The sequence below is a fragment of the Hypomesus transpacificus genome, chromosome 7 (genome assembly GCF_021917145.1).
Source record: "Hypomesus transpacificus isolate Combined female chromosome 7, fHypTra1, whole genome shotgun sequence".
In the NCBI taxonomy this organism is placed as follows: domain Eukaryota; kingdom Metazoa; phylum Chordata; class Actinopteri; order Osmeriformes; family Osmeridae; genus Hypomesus; species Hypomesus transpacificus.
The window spans coordinates 1,169,172-1,184,733 of record NC_061066.1 but is presented as its reverse complement, the minus strand read 5'-3'; the positions used below and the strand labels follow the sequence as shown (position 1 = coordinate 1,184,733).

General features: G+C 48.2%; 3 protein-coding genes across 8 annotated transcripts; 2 read left to right on the top strand and 1 right to left on the bottom strand.

Moving 5' to 3' along the window:
• Window positions 1-871: 871 nt before the first annotated feature.
• On the top strand, window positions 872-7,800 carry si:ch73-352p4.8 (cystine/glutamate transporter). The gene is made up of 12 exons (XM_047022742.1): window positions 872-1,693; window positions 1,959-2,085; window positions 2,244-2,359; window positions 2,437-2,562; window positions 2,661-2,760; window positions 2,856-2,900; window positions 2,981-3,104; window positions 3,318-3,421; window positions 3,540-3,636; window positions 3,761-3,910; window positions 7,198-7,375; window positions 7,593-7,800. The coding sequence occupies exons 1-12, from the start codon at window positions 1,465-1,467 to the stop codon at window positions 7,655-7,657; spliced, it is 1,461 nt and encodes a 486-aa protein (XP_046878698.1). The 5' UTR covers window positions 872-1,464; the 3' UTR covers window positions 7,658-7,800.
• Window positions 7,801-7,954: 154 nt separating this feature from the next.
• foxm1 (forkhead box M1) lies at window positions 7,955-13,505 on the bottom strand. Of its 5 annotated transcripts, none has more exons than XM_047022732.1 (9): window positions 13,336-13,505; window positions 12,346-12,846; window positions 12,066-12,214; window positions 11,508-11,708; window positions 11,230-11,358; window positions 10,962-11,021; window positions 10,544-10,592; window positions 10,248-10,414; window positions 7,955-10,154 (listed from the first exon to the last, which is right to left on the bottom strand). In XM_047022732.1, the coding sequence occupies exons 2-9, from the start codon at window positions 12,800-12,802 to the stop codon at window positions 9,336-9,338; spliced, it is 2,031 nt and encodes a 676-aa protein (XP_046878688.1). In that variant the 5' UTR covers window positions 12,803-12,846; window positions 13,336-13,505; the 3' UTR covers window positions 7,955-9,335. The 5 variants fall into 5 exon arrangements, with proteins under 5 accessions (XP_046878688.1, XP_046878687.1, XP_046878689.1 ...); XM_047022731.1 differs by having other exon boundaries at window positions 12,346-13,175; window positions 13,369-13,505; XM_047022733.1 differs by having other exon boundaries at window positions 13,369-13,505.
• A 108-nt stretch (window positions 13,506-13,613) lies between these two features.
• On the top strand, window positions 13,614-15,419 carry rhno1 (RAD9-HUS1-RAD1 interacting nuclear orphan 1). Of its 2 annotated transcripts, none has more exons than XM_047022747.1 (3): window positions 13,614-13,851; window positions 14,087-14,283; window positions 14,425-15,419. In XM_047022747.1, the coding sequence occupies exons 2-3, from the start codon at window positions 14,107-14,109 to the stop codon at window positions 15,172-15,174; spliced, it is 927 nt and encodes a 308-aa protein (XP_046878703.1). In that variant the 5' UTR covers window positions 13,614-13,851; window positions 14,087-14,106; the 3' UTR covers window positions 15,175-15,419. The 2 variants fall into 2 exon arrangements, with proteins under 2 accessions (XP_046878703.1, XP_046878702.1); XM_047022746.1 differs by having other exon boundaries at window positions 13,621-13,851; window positions 14,075-14,283.
• Window positions 15,420-15,562: the final 143 nt, after the last annotated feature.

The window sequence follows — 15,562 nt, the reverse complement described above, 5'->3', positions numbered from 1 at the left end:
TGCTTTTTTTTCATGGAACTTTAAAGAAATCTCTTCCCCTCTACAACTTAATTCTATAACCCCGGGATGTTATAGAAATTAAGGACCCGAAAGAATGACCAAACATGTCAAATGAAAATACAAAGCCTCTGTTCGAAGCCATTGTGTTGCCTGCTTTGTGAAGGAATGTTAACTAGATGCTCAGCTAGTGACTGGAATGGACAGACACAGTTAGCCTTGCACAAAGAGAGACGGCAAGTACATACACATTCTAACAGTTTCCCGCCAACTCTGTCACTTGTGATAAAACACACTGAAGGTTATACTTCAAGACCCCTGGTTAGTCAACAAGAGTGTGTGAGGGCAGAGAGAAATAGTTCAGTACTGGCACTGGTCAGTAAAAACGGTTGTTTTTAATTTGTAACTCGTATAACTGCATGCTCTTATGGGTCTTCCCTAGGCACTTGTTTAGTTTTTTCACAATGTATGCTTCATGTTTTGGTTGCTTGCAATGTTTAGGACTACTTCGTTGTTATGATCAGTGACCTATGCTCTTTTGTAAAGCTCTCTCTTGGAAGTTGCTTTGGATAAAAGCGTCTGCTAAATGCATAAATGTAAATGTAGTCACTGTTCAGTCCACCTATGTCACATTTATCAACTTATTTCATCTCTATCTCACAGTTGGCCTTTATTCTAATTAATGAATCGGCCTCTGGTGTGTGTTGAACTGATGTTTTATAGATAACTTAGATCCTTTTTTTTTTAGGACAGCAGAATTCAAAATGTTTTCGAGAGCAGACCACCTGCCTCAACAAGACACAGCAAGCCTCAACTCATGCTACATTCTTTGTTTCAAGCTGTGCACACACACCACACACACAACAGATAGGCCTACAGACACACAGCACACACATATGGCACAACACACTATACACACAGCACAATACAGCACAGCATAGCTGTGACCCTAAACTGCCTTAATTACTTGTGTTTTCGAAGCTCGGAAGACTGTTGGCTTTGTTTTCTGCTTGTGCAAGATAGTCAAGTTGCTGTGGTTACTGTGGCGTTTTGTAAGAGCCAATGGGGAGATCAGAACCAGCCAGTTAGCTCAGAGCAGAGGGCCCTCTGAAGGGAAAGGGGTAGAGTGATCCAGACACTCTCTTTCTCTCTCACCACTCTATGTAGCTGGTCAGACTTTTACATGAGGATTAAACACGAAGAATGACCATCGATTTGTGAGTCAACAGAATTGGTTGAAGGACTTTCAAAGCTTTGGAACATACGGGAATGCGTGCTATATGTAGGAAGGAAGGTAGATACTTCTTGGAACTACATGTTTGAAGGTGAGAAGTCGTCAGTGGAATTCCAACCTTCTCCGCGGTGAAACTTATTTCTACCAGTCACGTCATCCAGTGCCTGGATCTTCCTGGTGTCAGTCTACGATCTGAGAGAGAGGTGTGTTTCCATCCACACACCGTCTGAGAGATGGATGGACCGACAGGAAAGGGGGATGAGGCAAACGTGAAGGAGAAGAAAGCGGAGGAGGTGGTGCACCTGAGGAGAACCATCGGCCTGCTTCCTGCCGTGTCCTTCATCATTGGTACAGTGGTCGGCAGTGGCATCTTCATCGCACCCAAAGGAGTCCTGATGAACAGTGGCAGTGTGGGGTTGTCCCTCGTGGTGTGGGGACTGTGTGGGGTCCTCTCCACATTCGGTAAGAAAAACACCTCATTGGTCAGTTAAGAACAACACCTCATATGTCAGTTATGAACAACACCTCAGTTGGTCTGTTTTCACTGTTTCCCTGCATGGTAGAATCATTCACTAGCCAGGCTGGGGAAAGACAGTTGACGTTTTACTGGGAGCAGGCATGAACACGTTGGCTTATAAGGGGAAGCACAATCCCAAGAACAGCATACAGTGTGTGTTCAATTATTAAGCCATTTAAATGCAACATATAGAACCTATCTTTGTCTGAGGTGCCCTGTGCTATGCTGAGCTGGGGACTACATTCACCAAGTCGGGGGGCCACTACACCTACCTCCTGGAGACCTTGGGGCCCTTACCCGCCTTCCTTCGACTCTGGGCAGAGTTCCTGTTCATCAGGTCAGTCAGAAGCAACAGCGCTTCCTGATGTGAACTTTTAGACGGCTACCAGCAACCAGTTATCTTTCTCAAAGGCATTGTTAGTGCTCCACAGGTCTTTTGGCATTGTGTCTCACTGTCTGGTACCCTGATCACCTGTGTGGGTTCCGGCTTGCCAGGCCCGCGGTGGCATCCTACGTGTCTCTGGCGTTCGGGCGCTACGTGGTGGAGCCCTTCTTCGCCCCCTGTGCCGCTCCAACAGCGCTGATCCAGCTGGTCAGCATCCTCGGCGTCAGTAAGTGGCTTTTCTTGTTATTCTGGTGTTTTTGACTTTCCTTGAGGGATTTATCGTGCTTCCCTGTGTCCCTGTAGCGTTTGTGGTGGCAGTCAACTGCTGGAGCGTGACCCTGGCCACTCGAACACAGGTCACATTGACCTTCATCAAGATGTTTGCCCTGGTCCTCATCATCGTCCCTGGAATCATAGCATTAGGGAGAGGTACATTCATGTAGTCTTAAAAAAAGTCCAGAAGCAAATAAATAGTTCTTGATAGCGATGGTTATCAGATTATATTTCTCTTCTCCTCCTCGCTACAGGTCGGACTGAGAACTTCCAGAATGGCTTTGAGGTTGACACCATAACCCTGGATAAGATTCCATTGGCTTTCTATTCAGGGCTCTATGCTTATGGTGGCTGGTATGCAAAACACCTGTACATCTTGGGACATTGGTGTCTATTACGAACTGCACAGTTAGTTTAAGCTTGCTTTCTTTTCCTGTCTACCTCTGCAGGTTCTATTTGAATTTTGTCACAGAAGAGGTCATTAACCCGAATAAGTAGGTATCAAATAAATGATCACTTCACCATGCTTTATCACTAGAATCAGATGGTCATTGTCTGCTTGCTGTCACCTCAGAAACATCCCGTTGGCCATCATCTGCTCCATGGTGACAGTGACGGTGTGCTACGTGCTGGTGAACGTGGCCTACTACACCATGATGACTGCAGATGAGCTGCTGGTCTCTGAAGCAGTGGCGGTGGTCAGTGCAGTAGCTGAAACACACGTCAATCACAACAAGCCCAGTCACGGTCTTTGAGCCATCGTGGTCTGTCACCAGTCATGCTCTGTGAGCAGTCATGGTCTATGACCAGTTACGGTTGGTGACCAGTCATGGTTAGTCACTAATCATGGTCGGTGACCAGTCAGGGCCTGCGACCTTAACAACCATCTCTCTGTGTTCTTCTCCCTGTAGACATTTGCCAACCGTGCTCTCCAGGGCATGGCCTCTGTGGTGCCTGTGCTTGTGGCTGTGTCCTGCCTAGGAGCGCTCAATGGGGGCTTCTTTGGAGCACCCAGGTAAGGGAGCATACTTCCAGTACAGTAATTACAGCTACAACATCCAGTGCCTGAATGAAACAGATAAGATATGTGGCTGTCTGTCTCCCTGACTGCCCACTGTCTGCCTAAACCCCAGGATGCTGTTTGTTGGGGCCAGAGAAGGCCACTGGCCTGTCCTGTTTTCTATGATCCACATCCGTAGACAGACACCACTCCCTGCCGTGTTGCTGCTGGTACGACACTCTCCGACTGCTGATGTCACTTATCAACCCAGTGCAATTAGTCCCATTGGCTTTTGTGACCCTAGGTGACAGGACTGAGATTGTTGTGTTGTCCCCATCCTCTTTCGACACACAGTACCCCTTGGTTATCATGATGGTGGCCAGAGGAGAGATCTTCCAGCTCATCAACTTTGCCTCCTTTTCCCGTTGGTTCTTCATCGCCTTGGCAACCATGGGAATGCTCATCCATCGCTACCGCTTCCCACACCACCCCAGACCCTTTAAGGTTGCTATGGCGACAGCTAATGTCCGCTTACCTTGATGTCGGTCCTTTGAGGTTGAAATTTCCTCCTAAATGTATAATTGTTCCCATGGGGCCCGGTCGGGCACAGCCCGAAGAGACAACGTGGGACCCTCTTCCAGTGGGCTCACCATCCGCAGGAGGGGTCATGGGGGTCGGGTGCAGTGTGAGACGGGCGGCGGCCGAAGGCGGGGGCCTTGGCGGTCCGATCCTCGGCTGCAAAAGTTAGCTTTAGGGACGTGGAACGTCACCTCGCTGGCGGGAAAGGAGCCTGAGCTGGTGCGCGAGGTAGAGAGTTTCCGGCTAGATATAGTCGGCCTCGCCTCGACGCACAGCGTGGGCTCCGGAACCAGTCTCCTTGAGAGGGGCTGGACTCTCTTCCACTCTGGAGTTGCCCTTGGTGAGAGGCGTCGAGCTGGGGTGGGAATACTGGTTTCCCCTCGGTTCGGCGCCTGTACATTGGGGTTCACCCCGGTGGACGAGAGGGTAGCCTCCCTCCGCCTTCGGGTGGGGGGACGGGTCCTCACTGTCGTTTGTGCTTATGCACCAAACGGCAGCTCAGAGTACCCACCCTTTTTGGGAGTCTCTGGGGGGGGTGCTGGAAAGCGCTCCTCCTGGGGATTCCCTCGTCCTCCTGGGGGACTTCAATGCTCATGTGGGCAATGACAGTGAGACCTGGAGGGGCGTGATTGGGAGGAACGGCCCCCCCGATCTGAACCCGAGTGGTGTTTTGTTGTTGGACTTCTGTGCTAGACACGGTTTGTCCATAACGAACACCATGTTCAAGCATAAGGGTGTCCATATGTGCACCTGGCACCAGGACACCCGAGGTCTCAGTTCGATGATCGACTTTGTAGTCGTGTCATCGGACTTGGGGCCGCATGTCTTGGACACTCGGGTGAGGAGAGGGGCGGAGCTGTCAACTGATCACCACCTGGTGGTGAGTTGGCTTCGATGGTGGGGGAGGACGCCGGTCAGGCCTGGCAGGCCCAAACGTAATGTGAGGGTCTGCTGGGAACGTCTGGCGGAACCCTCTGTCAGAAGGAGCTTCAACTCCCACCTCCGGGAGAGCTTCGATCATGTCTCGGGGGGGGCCGGGGACATTGAGTCCGAATGGGCCATGTTCCGGGCCTCCATTGTTGAAGCGGCTGACCGGAGCTGCGGCCGCAGGGCGGTCGGTGCATGTCGCGGCGGTAACCCTCGGACCCGGTGGTGGACTCCGGAGGTGAGGGATGCCGTCAAGCTGAAGAAGGAGGCCTATCGGACTTTATTGGCTGGTAGGACTCCAGAGGCAGCTGATGTGTACCGGCAGGCCAAGCGGAACGCGGCTTTGGCGGTCGCGGAGGCAAAAACCCGGGCATGGGAGGAGTTCGGCGAGGCCATGGAGAATGACTTCCGAACGGCTTCAAAAAGGTTCTGGACCACCATCCGGCGGCTCAGGAGGGGGAAGCAGTGCTCTGTCAACACTGTATACGGTGGGGATGGTGCGCTGCTGACCTCGACGGGGGACGTCCTGGATCGGTGGAAGGAATACTTCGAAGACCTCCTTAATTCCACCAACACGCTTTCCGACGTGGAGGCAGAGTCTGGGGACATCGGGGGGGGCCCTTCTATCTCTGGGGCTGAGGTCGCCGAGGTGGTTGAAAAGCTCCGCGGTGGCAGGGCCCCTGGGGTGGATGAGGTCCGCCCGGAGTTCCTTAGGGCTCTGGATGTTGTAGGGCTGTCTTGGTTGACACGACTCTGCAACATCGCGTGGACATCGGGGACAGTGCCTCTGGACTGGCAGACCGGGGTGGTGGTTCCCCTCTTTAAAAAGGGGGACCGGAGGGTGTGCTCCAACTTTAGGGGGATCACACTCCTCAGCCTCCCTGGGAAAGTCTATTCAGGGGTCCTGGAGAGGAGGGTCCGTCGGATTGTCGAACCTCGGATTCAGGAGGAGCAATGTGGTTTTCGTCCTGGCCGTGGAACAGTGGACCAGCTTTATACCCTCCGCGGAGTCCTGGAGGGTACATGGGAGTTCGCCCAACCAGTCTACACATGTTTTGTGGATTTGGAAAAGGCGTTCGACCGTGTCCCTCGGGGGCTCATGTGGGGGGTGCTCCGAGAGTACGGGGTACCGGATTTCCTGATCGGGGCTGTCCGGTCCCTGTACGACCGGTGCCAGAGTTTGGTCCGCATTGCCGGTAGTAAGTCGAACTTGTTTCCGGTGAGGGTTGGACTCCGCCAGGGCTGCCCTATGTCACCGATTCTGTTCATTACCTATATGGACAGAATTTCTAGGCGCAGCCAGGGTGTTGAGGGGGTCCGGTTTGGTGACCTCAGGATCGGGTCGCTGCTTTTTGCGGATGATGTGGTCCTGTTGGCTTCATCGGGCCGTGACCTTCAGCTCTCACTGGAGCGGTTCGCAACCGAATGTGAAGCGGCTGGGATGCGAATCAGCACCTCCAAATCTGAGGCCATGGTAATCGACCGGAAAAGGGTGGAGTGCCATCTCCGGGTCGGGGAGGAGATCCTGAACCAAGCGGAGGAGTTCAAGTATCTCGGGGTCTTGTTCACGAGTGAGGGAAGAATGGAGCGCGAGGTCGACAGGCGGATCGGTGCGGCGTCCGCAGTGATGCGGGCTCTGCATCGGTCCGTCGTGGTGAAGAAGGAGCTGAGTCGAAAGGCGAAGCTCTCTATTTACCAGTCGATCTACGTTCCTACCCTCACCTATGGTCACGAACTATGGGTAGTGACCGAAAGAACGAGATCGCGAATACAAGCGGCCGAAATGAGCTTTCTCCGTAGGGTGTCCGGGCTCTCCCTTAGAGATAGGGTGAGAAGCTCGGTCATCCGGGAGGGGCTCAGAGTAGAACCGCTGCTCCTCCGCGTCGAGAGGAGCCAGCTGAGGTGGCTCGGGCATCTGATTAGGATGCCTCCTGGACGCCTCCCTGGTGAGGTGTTCCGGGCACGTCCCACTGGGAAGAGGCCCCGGGGAAGACCCAGGACACGCTGGAGGGACTATGTCTCTCAGCTGGCCTGGGAACGCCTTGGGGTCCCCCAGGAAGAGCTGGCGGAAGTGGCCGGGGGGAGGGAAGTCTGGGCCTCCCTGCTTAGGTCGCTGCCCCCGCGACCCGATCCCCGGACAAGCGGCAGATGACGACGATGTATAATTGTATATACCGTAACTGTAGAAATATTATCTACTCTTCTCTAACAGACACTAAATCGATTGCATGTTCAGATGAACAGATATTGAGACGTTTTCCTATTCCTCTGCATGTTTCCTCTAGGTGCCCCTGGTCATTGCAGTGTCCTTCACTGTGGTGTGCTTCTTCATCGTGGGGCTGTCCCTGTACTCAGACCCCTGGAACACAGGGTGCAGCTGTGCCCTCACCCTGTCAGGGGTCCCAGTCTACTACCTGACCATCCACAGCTCACGTCTACCCCCAAGACTGAGGCGCACCTACAGTGAGTCACAAAGCACTTCACCATCACCAGTCATATTTACAGTACTTTATCCCTAAAATACCACTTTATGAGCCGACTTTTACTCTGAAATACTATTGAACTATCTGAGCTTAACGCTGAGATAGCACTTCTTTATTTGAATTGAACTTCATTTTATCCGACACTGAGGTGAGAGCTTTGTGTGGTAACAAGGCTTGTGCTTGTCTATTCTGTGTAGACTTCTGCAGCAAACAGCTGCAGATCCTGCTGGAGGTGGCTCAGCAGGAGGTGAAGACCTACTGAACATCCTGACCTCACCTCCCTTCACACACACAGCTTGCTGCTCCTATCCCATATTCAAGTCATATTCAAGTACTAGGACCCATCACAAACTCTCTGTTCAACGACGATACAAGAAACAAGTAGAGCAACTCCCCCCCCCCCCCCATTACAGTAACTGGCTCATGTTTTGAAATGAGTGAATGTGTCTTTCAATGCATTCAAGAAACTGGTTCATCGGATTTATGTAATACAAGCTAGTGAAAGTTCTTTAAATTGCACCTCCTCAAATCTTGTCTAAACAATAAGCAGAGACAAACCTTCTTCTTGTAATTTATATCAGATCATTCAAATTGCATTGACATAAAAAGGTAATACAACAGGTTTGCTTTGCTACAATATGATCTGATATGGTATGAACCTTTTCTAGCCCTTTCCAAATGGTGAACTCGTAATAGAATACAATTTAATGACAGACAGAATGTAAAAAGGATTGAAGTTGACCAAAGTTGACATTTGTACTTTTCTGTAATTGGTCATGTTCTGATAACTACAGTGATTAAAAAGGGCAGTTTTGAAAACATAAAACCCAAAAGGCCTTCTGAACGATATTCCCAAGAGCAGCACTTTTCAAACTTTCAGAACAGTCACCCAAAAACAAAGAAACTAGCTCTAAAAAGGTCCAAGACGACAAATGCAAGTTGAGCATTAACATTTGCTCCAGTTGACATTATCTGACCCAACTGTCAAAAACGCTGCTTATTGCCAAGTTTACAAAAGTCCTGTGGCGTGATATTTTACACCCCAAATCAGACATGCCTGAACACCTTTACAGAACCACCAGAAAGTACAGAAGCTATAAAGCTACTGATCACCATGAGCTCCTTAAGCATTCTTGTTATAATTTCCCATACAAGTATACTGCACCTCATCAAACACTTTCAATGTCAAAAAATCTAATGTACTCCTTCCTACGTACCACTACACATTAAAAGACAGTTCAACCACCTCTAGCGGGCCAATCTAATATACTTAGATCATTTGTTACAAAACATGGCCACTGATTAGGCATAAATACAAACGGTCTTGTCATACCAATAATGTCTAATGTCTACAAAAGTGCACTGAAGTTGTTGACATACTGACAAATTAGAAAATTGTGTGAATCAATAACACTAGGAAGATACTTATTTGGACAAAGTTGGTGTTGGTTACTTATTGCTTTCCAATTCTTTGTAAACTTCCCTACCATCTGCAGATCTAAACCTAAATCCACTTTCAAGTGATTCATTTAAATGGATACTATACATAAGCAGAGGAATTCAGGAACCCCATTCTAGCATGGTATTGTAAGCTCTTACTGGGTGACTGGATAATCCATTTAATCCATTGACATTTTCAAGAGCTAAAAACGTTACAAATGTGCAAACCAAACATACATATTATATACACACATTTCTATTTTCTACATGTTCCATCACAACTACACTGCAGTGAAATATATTTAACATACATGTAGCTTGGGTTTAAAAGAAGGATACAGAGAATAAAAGCTGGCAGTTAGTGTCAAAGGCAACCAAAGACATTAGGAGGAAAAAAAAAGATTCCACATAAAGATGGGAAGACGATATGTGAGCAGCTTGAACAAGGACTTGGACTATGCAGCCTGCTTCTTCACCCAACGGGACAGCTGTGAAAATGATCAGAGAGGAGGCTCCTTGAGTTCAGGGATGAGCTGGGACCAGCTGATGTTCCCCATCCCCAGGTCATCATCCTCCAGACCAGAAAAGCTGATGTCCACCAGGATCTTGCTCAGGCTATCGTTCATCGTGTCCAGGACCAGACCCTCTGTCAGGGAGTGGTTGGCCAGGGGTGTCCCCCCCACCTGGAGCTCTCTGGAGCAGCCCTGGAGCCGCTGGGGGGAGTAGGAGGGACCCCCCGCCATCGAGGAGGAGCGGGCTGACGTCAGCAGCTCGCGGGGGGAGTTGAAGAGGGGCAGCTCTTTGAAGGGCGTGCTGCTGAAACTGAAGGGTGTGAAGTCGTGGTGCTGTGGGGTGAGGCTCGGCCCCCCGGGTGTGCGGATGGGGCTGAAGTCCAGCACGCCACGGCTCTCCTTCCCCAGAGGGGTTACCTTCCAGGGCTCTGGCAGCACAGGGGGCTTGCTGGGGGTGGAGGAGGCTGGGTGGCTGCTTTTGATGGGGGTCTTGAAGGAGTACTGCCTGAAGGGGCTTTCCGGGTCGGGCCGTTGGTCGTGCTCGGCATCGCGGGTGTCCTGGAAGGTAGAGGCCGAGGCGTCGGACGCCAAGCCTGAGTCAAAGAAGGTGCTGTTTGGGAAGAACAGAACAGGCTCCTCGATGGAGGGGAGGACCATGCGTTGCTTGCGCCGTGAGCTACTGGTCTCTCGTCTTGCAGCGGCTGGCTGGATGCTCCTGGGGGTGTCTTTATTCAGGGGCAAACACACCTGCTCCTCCTTCACCTCCTCAAAAGTGGAGCAAAACATGAGAGTCTCGCTGTGTGTAACCTGTCAAACATGTAAAACGTGTTATACTGTGTAGACACACACACACACACACACACGTACTGTTCGGAAACACAAACGCGCTTTCTCTCTTACCTTGGGAGCAATACGGACCTTCTTTCCCCCCAAGGACCTGCATTTCTGTGGGGGGGCCGGCATGGAGAGCTGGGTACTGGAGGACAGGTAGAGGGAGGGGGTGATGGGCAGCTGGATGGGGACCAGGTAGGAGTCAGTCCGAGGGAGAAGGGGTTTCATCCTCCTTTCTGAGTGAGTTGAGCGCAGGAAGAGAAAAGGTTATGTCTTGTTTCTACACTCTGGAAATGTTGCAATCTTCCAGCTGTTTTCCCCCCCCCCCCTCCTTCCTATTATGCACAAATCCCCATTCCACTCACCAGAGGCACCGGCTGTTTTCTTGATTTCAGGACCCATTCTCTTCTGCTGCTGCCAAGACAAAAAGGAAGAATCATGAATTTTCCGTCATTAATTTGGTCTCAAACGGCCCCTTTCTCTTCACAGACAGCATCGGATAGCCAAGCATAAGCTAGCCTGAGTAACAGTGCATGTTACTGCTGGCTATATACTGTTGCTTACTGACTCAACAGATCAATAAGTCAAGCCAGGGGAAGTGTCTGCCTGCCTCTTTTTCTGTCTGCTTGTCGCATCATCTGCTTCTGAAACAAAACTGCTACTTCAGATAGAAAAGACTAGATCGGGTTCGGGGGTCTCCCATCTGACTGTCCTGTCCTCCCTGGCTCCCTGTGCTCTGCAAAAGGCTGTTCCAGAAGTAAACTGAAGGTAAAACCATCTTACTTGTTGGTCAAAGACCTGCATGGCCTGAGAGGAGAGGGAGGCTGCAGAGTCACCATCAGGCTGGGTGGCAGAATGGGGATGAGAGAAAGATGGAAGCGGAACAGTTCAAAAACAAGCAGTTAACATTACAGCTACGAAAGAAAAAAAAAGTCAGGATTCACGGTCAAACATGACTCAAGCACAGATACACTTGTTCAGAAAGACTTTGTAGAGTTGTGATTTGTGTTGTGCTTTACTATGTGTTAACATCTCTTGCCCCCATGCATACCTTGTAGACCTGGTCCAGAGTCAGACATCGGTTGGCCTCTGGTCGGATGGTCCAGTAGGACACTTTGCCATCTTGTGTTGTTTCACGGATGAACATGTCATGGAGGGAGAGGTTGTGGCGAATGGAATTCTGGTACAAAAGTAAAAGAGGATTTAAAAGGATGACAATCTCATGCCAACAAACTGCTTTGTTTTTTGTAGTATTGCATCTAGATCTGATTTCCTCAACAAACTAAACTATATATATATATAATTTATAGTGAAATCATTTAAATGTACCTTCCAGCCTGGCTTGGCCACAAATCTAAAGAAGGGGAAGTGGTCTTCAATCCATGTGTAGATCTCTTTCAGGGTCATCCTTCGATTCCTTTTACTGTTGATGGCAAACTGGATCATGGCCATGTAGGAGTAGGGAGGTCTTTCTGAAAGGGGATCCTTCACGACAACACTCTCTGTCTCTACTTGTCTGCTCTGTGGCTGCTGTAGAACAAAAGAGGAAAACGACCTCAACAACCTCCTTAAATACACTTGAACAGAATCTAGGCAAATGTAAGACAACATGAGTAAAAGATGTATGATAGCCGTCTGCTATTTTGTTCATTGGCTTCTCTGTAGACCTTAACAACTGCAGCAAGTTAAATGGTTTCAGTGATGTTTGTAGAAGCATATTACACTTAAGTGCCATACATGACAGGCTGTCAAGACAAACAGGACAATGTTGGCAGTACACCCTGGAATGTGTGTGGCAAACAACAAAAACATCTGGGAAGCATATTTGAGGACAGGCTGTTAACATGTTCCCAGTGACAGACACTACAGTGACGAGCAGCAACACACCTGGACGATTTGAGCACAGGCATCCTGGTTCTCCTTATCAGCCGGCTTCTTGGCTGGATCAGGGCCAAGACCATCTGTACTCATTCTGCCGAGCCATTGGATGTTAGTCAGGCTGTCATCAAGTGGACTGCAATCAAGGTCCTTGTTTACTGAAATAAAGGAAAAGGTAAATGTCAAGCACGAATTGGCGATTTGACACTGAGCTGATTCCAATACCTGAATTTGCATAAGGCATGGAGGAGTCAAATTGAATAAAGATCAAAAACCTTTTTTTACATACATGGTTTAATTGTAGTCAGAGGCTTAGTATCCAGAAGGGAGTCAATGGCTGCCTCTTCCTCTGTCCGTGTGTTGAGAAGACCCAAACTAGTCCTGGTAGTGCACAACCCGCCATCCAAGTTAGCTTGACAAAACGACTCTGGCCCATCATCTAGACTGCCACTCAGTAGAATGAACTTATTTGGTCCATGAGAGCCACACTCCTTCCCCTTAGCAGTGAGTGCTCTGATGACACCCTGAAGGTCCGCAGTTTTGGGAATGATGACAACTTGGGTGTCAGACATAGTAGGATGGTCCATGATGCGGATGCCATCAGGAAAGCACTGACCACCTGAAGGCTTGGAAGGTTCCTTGTGCTTAAGTCCATCTGGTCCATCATGTGAGGGCAAAGGATTATTTTGCTGGAAAGGCAGCTTCCTCCTTTTTAGGATCAAGGGTCTTCTTGGGCTGTCTCTCATTCTGCTCGAATCACAGAGACTGGCCCTTTGTGCTCGGAGGTTGTCTACAGAAATGACAGTTAGGTGGTAAACGTATCGTAACCAGATAGCAAAGACGAAGTAAAAAAAGATGGGTTAGTTGGCTAGCTACATAGCTGAATTGGCGGTGTACCAGTTTACAGAGATGGTAATTATATAGCTAGCTATCGACGTTGGCAACAAAAGCTAACGTTGGCGATTTTGTAGCTAGTGTAGCTAAGCTAGCTACTTTTAAAGTGGATGAGCTACAGTAGCTGGAAATATCCGTCTTTCAAAAGTCAGCTTGGTTCTGATGCATTGTCTTCTAGAACACGTAGCCGTTGGTCAGCTAGTTCTCGAAGGCACAAAAAACATTCTGAAATAGACAATAAAGCAACGTTATCTCCGATTGACTGCAGTCTGTTGCTTGTTGTTAGCTTGGTTAGCCGGACTTCTAACATGGCTAGCAGCCTTGCTAGATAGCTAGTGCTACATTTGTTAACTAACTATCATGAATATGAACATACGAATCAAACCTTCATATTAAGATGATGAAACTGTTGACCAACCTAGCTAGTACGTTTTGTTTGCTGGACATCTGCTCCATGCACGTCATGAAATGTTGATACAATCTGACAATAATATGAGATTTAAGTGTTATCGCTAACTGAGAAAGTGAAACGCATTTCGTCTCTCTTTCTGAAGGTGATTTTGAATTTTGGCGCAGTACGAGTAATTCCGGTCACGTGGTTTTCCATGACCCATGAAAGTCCACCCGTTTTATAAACCACATCAGCCTGAATGGGTGGAGGTTTTTTCTTTGAGCCAATAGACTTGCTTAAAAGGAAGAATCCCGCCTAAGAGAGACATTACAATAAAGCAAACAATGTATTTTAACCGGGTTGGGCATACTCAATTTGGAGCTAATCTCTCGAAGATCACTATAACTCGGAAAACATAATTTCGTGAACCTAAAGGACTATTAACAAGTAGCCTGCCTGTCACACTGTTATGTTCATTTATCTTTTCACGTACGCTGTCTTTATAACAAGGTATGTCGGTTATTTGAACAAATGGAAGATAGCAAGCCGATACACTTTCTCTAATCTTTTGCTTGCCAACAAACAGATTGATCAAATTCCACTTGTTTTTGTCCATGGCCGTGGACACGTCTGTATGATCATGATGGCCACTGCTTAAGCACCGACAACATGCTAGTATGCATCAAGATGTGTGTTTATCGATATGTACAATTCTCGTTTAACAATTTTGTAGGGATCTCTACAGGTCGAAAGCAATGACATCCAATGCCCCGATCCCGTAAATCACGAAAAAAGTCATTGTTGAAGTCGCCCCTGTTATTTTTGGAGCCACCACTTGATGGAGCCAGATACTATGATGTACCTCAAGTGCAGGCAGCACTCAATCCCAAATCGTTTGTATCAGAGGAGGAACGACAGAGCAACACGGCACTTACTTCTTGGGTAAGTTTGTCTATGATGGAAGTCATGTCAGAAAAAAAACTGGAAATCAGTTAACATCATAAAGTCTTTACAGTTCCAGACTCCTGTAATGCTCTTTCTTGTATCTCAGTATCTTGTCTTATTATTTTCACAATTTTCCAGGTGAGCCCACAGTTTGATCAAGTGCAGATTTCCGCAGTCCCTCCAAGGCGAGGGAGGAGGGCCAAACCAGCAACAAGTATGCTGGACAGGAGTAGTCAATTGTCTAGGAAATCTACCGTTTGCAAGTTTCCTTCCTTGTCCTTCGAAAATAAGACTACATCTCAGGATCACCAACAAAAGCATGCACCTGGAAATAAGAAAAAAGAGACTGTCGTTGGGGGCAGAGGGGTTCAACAGACATCACAACATGTCCAAAAGTCACCTCCGGACACCGAGACACCTAAATGTCCACCCTTTCTTAGGAAAAGGACCACTAAGGGGTCAAGTTTGTCGAGATACACGACAAATGGAATTGCATCTACCTCCTGTAGAGTCTTAGAGGACCAAATAAATCCAGCTGAACACATTATTGCTAAGCAACACAACAACCCCTCATGTTCTTCTATGAATCCAGGATCAGAAAACAGACAAACCCCCAGGATGAGCAATGTTTTCACTCCACCTGATATAGAGACTCCAGAATTACACCAAGGAGGCCACAGTGGTCCCTCCACTGCCTTTCTGGATCTCCTAATACACCCATCCCAGCCAGCAACTCCTCTGCACAGACAGACCCTTGAGACTTTGGTGGGAGACACTCCAGAGAGGGACTATGGAGTGAAGGTGACATGGAGGAGGAGGCAAGGACTAATGAAGCTGCTGAAGGAGCGAGGTAAACTTTCCACCTCAGAAACTCTAATTAGTATCTAAAGTGGAAACATTAAACATTTTCAACTTGTCAGTGTTGTTGTGTTATGGTTGATGGGCTAGTAATAATGATGCATAATGAATGAACTGTCATTAAATAAATGGTTAATTAGAAAAGGGAGTGCTGCTTTCTGCTTATACCACCTACAGACCTACCGTGTAAAAAAAAAAAAAAAAAAAAAACTATTAATACTATTTTCTTTATTTTTTCTAAACTTTTTGTGGAGGTAGTCCACTGACCAAAGGAAACAAAGGTTTGCAATAAAAGTAAATACATTTGTGTGTGTGTGTTGTAAATCGTGTTGATGCTTATTGATGTGTCTACTCAATGTTATAAAATAATTTTAGATAGGGTACCGCAGTCCGACAATGTTAACCAATCACCTTTCCC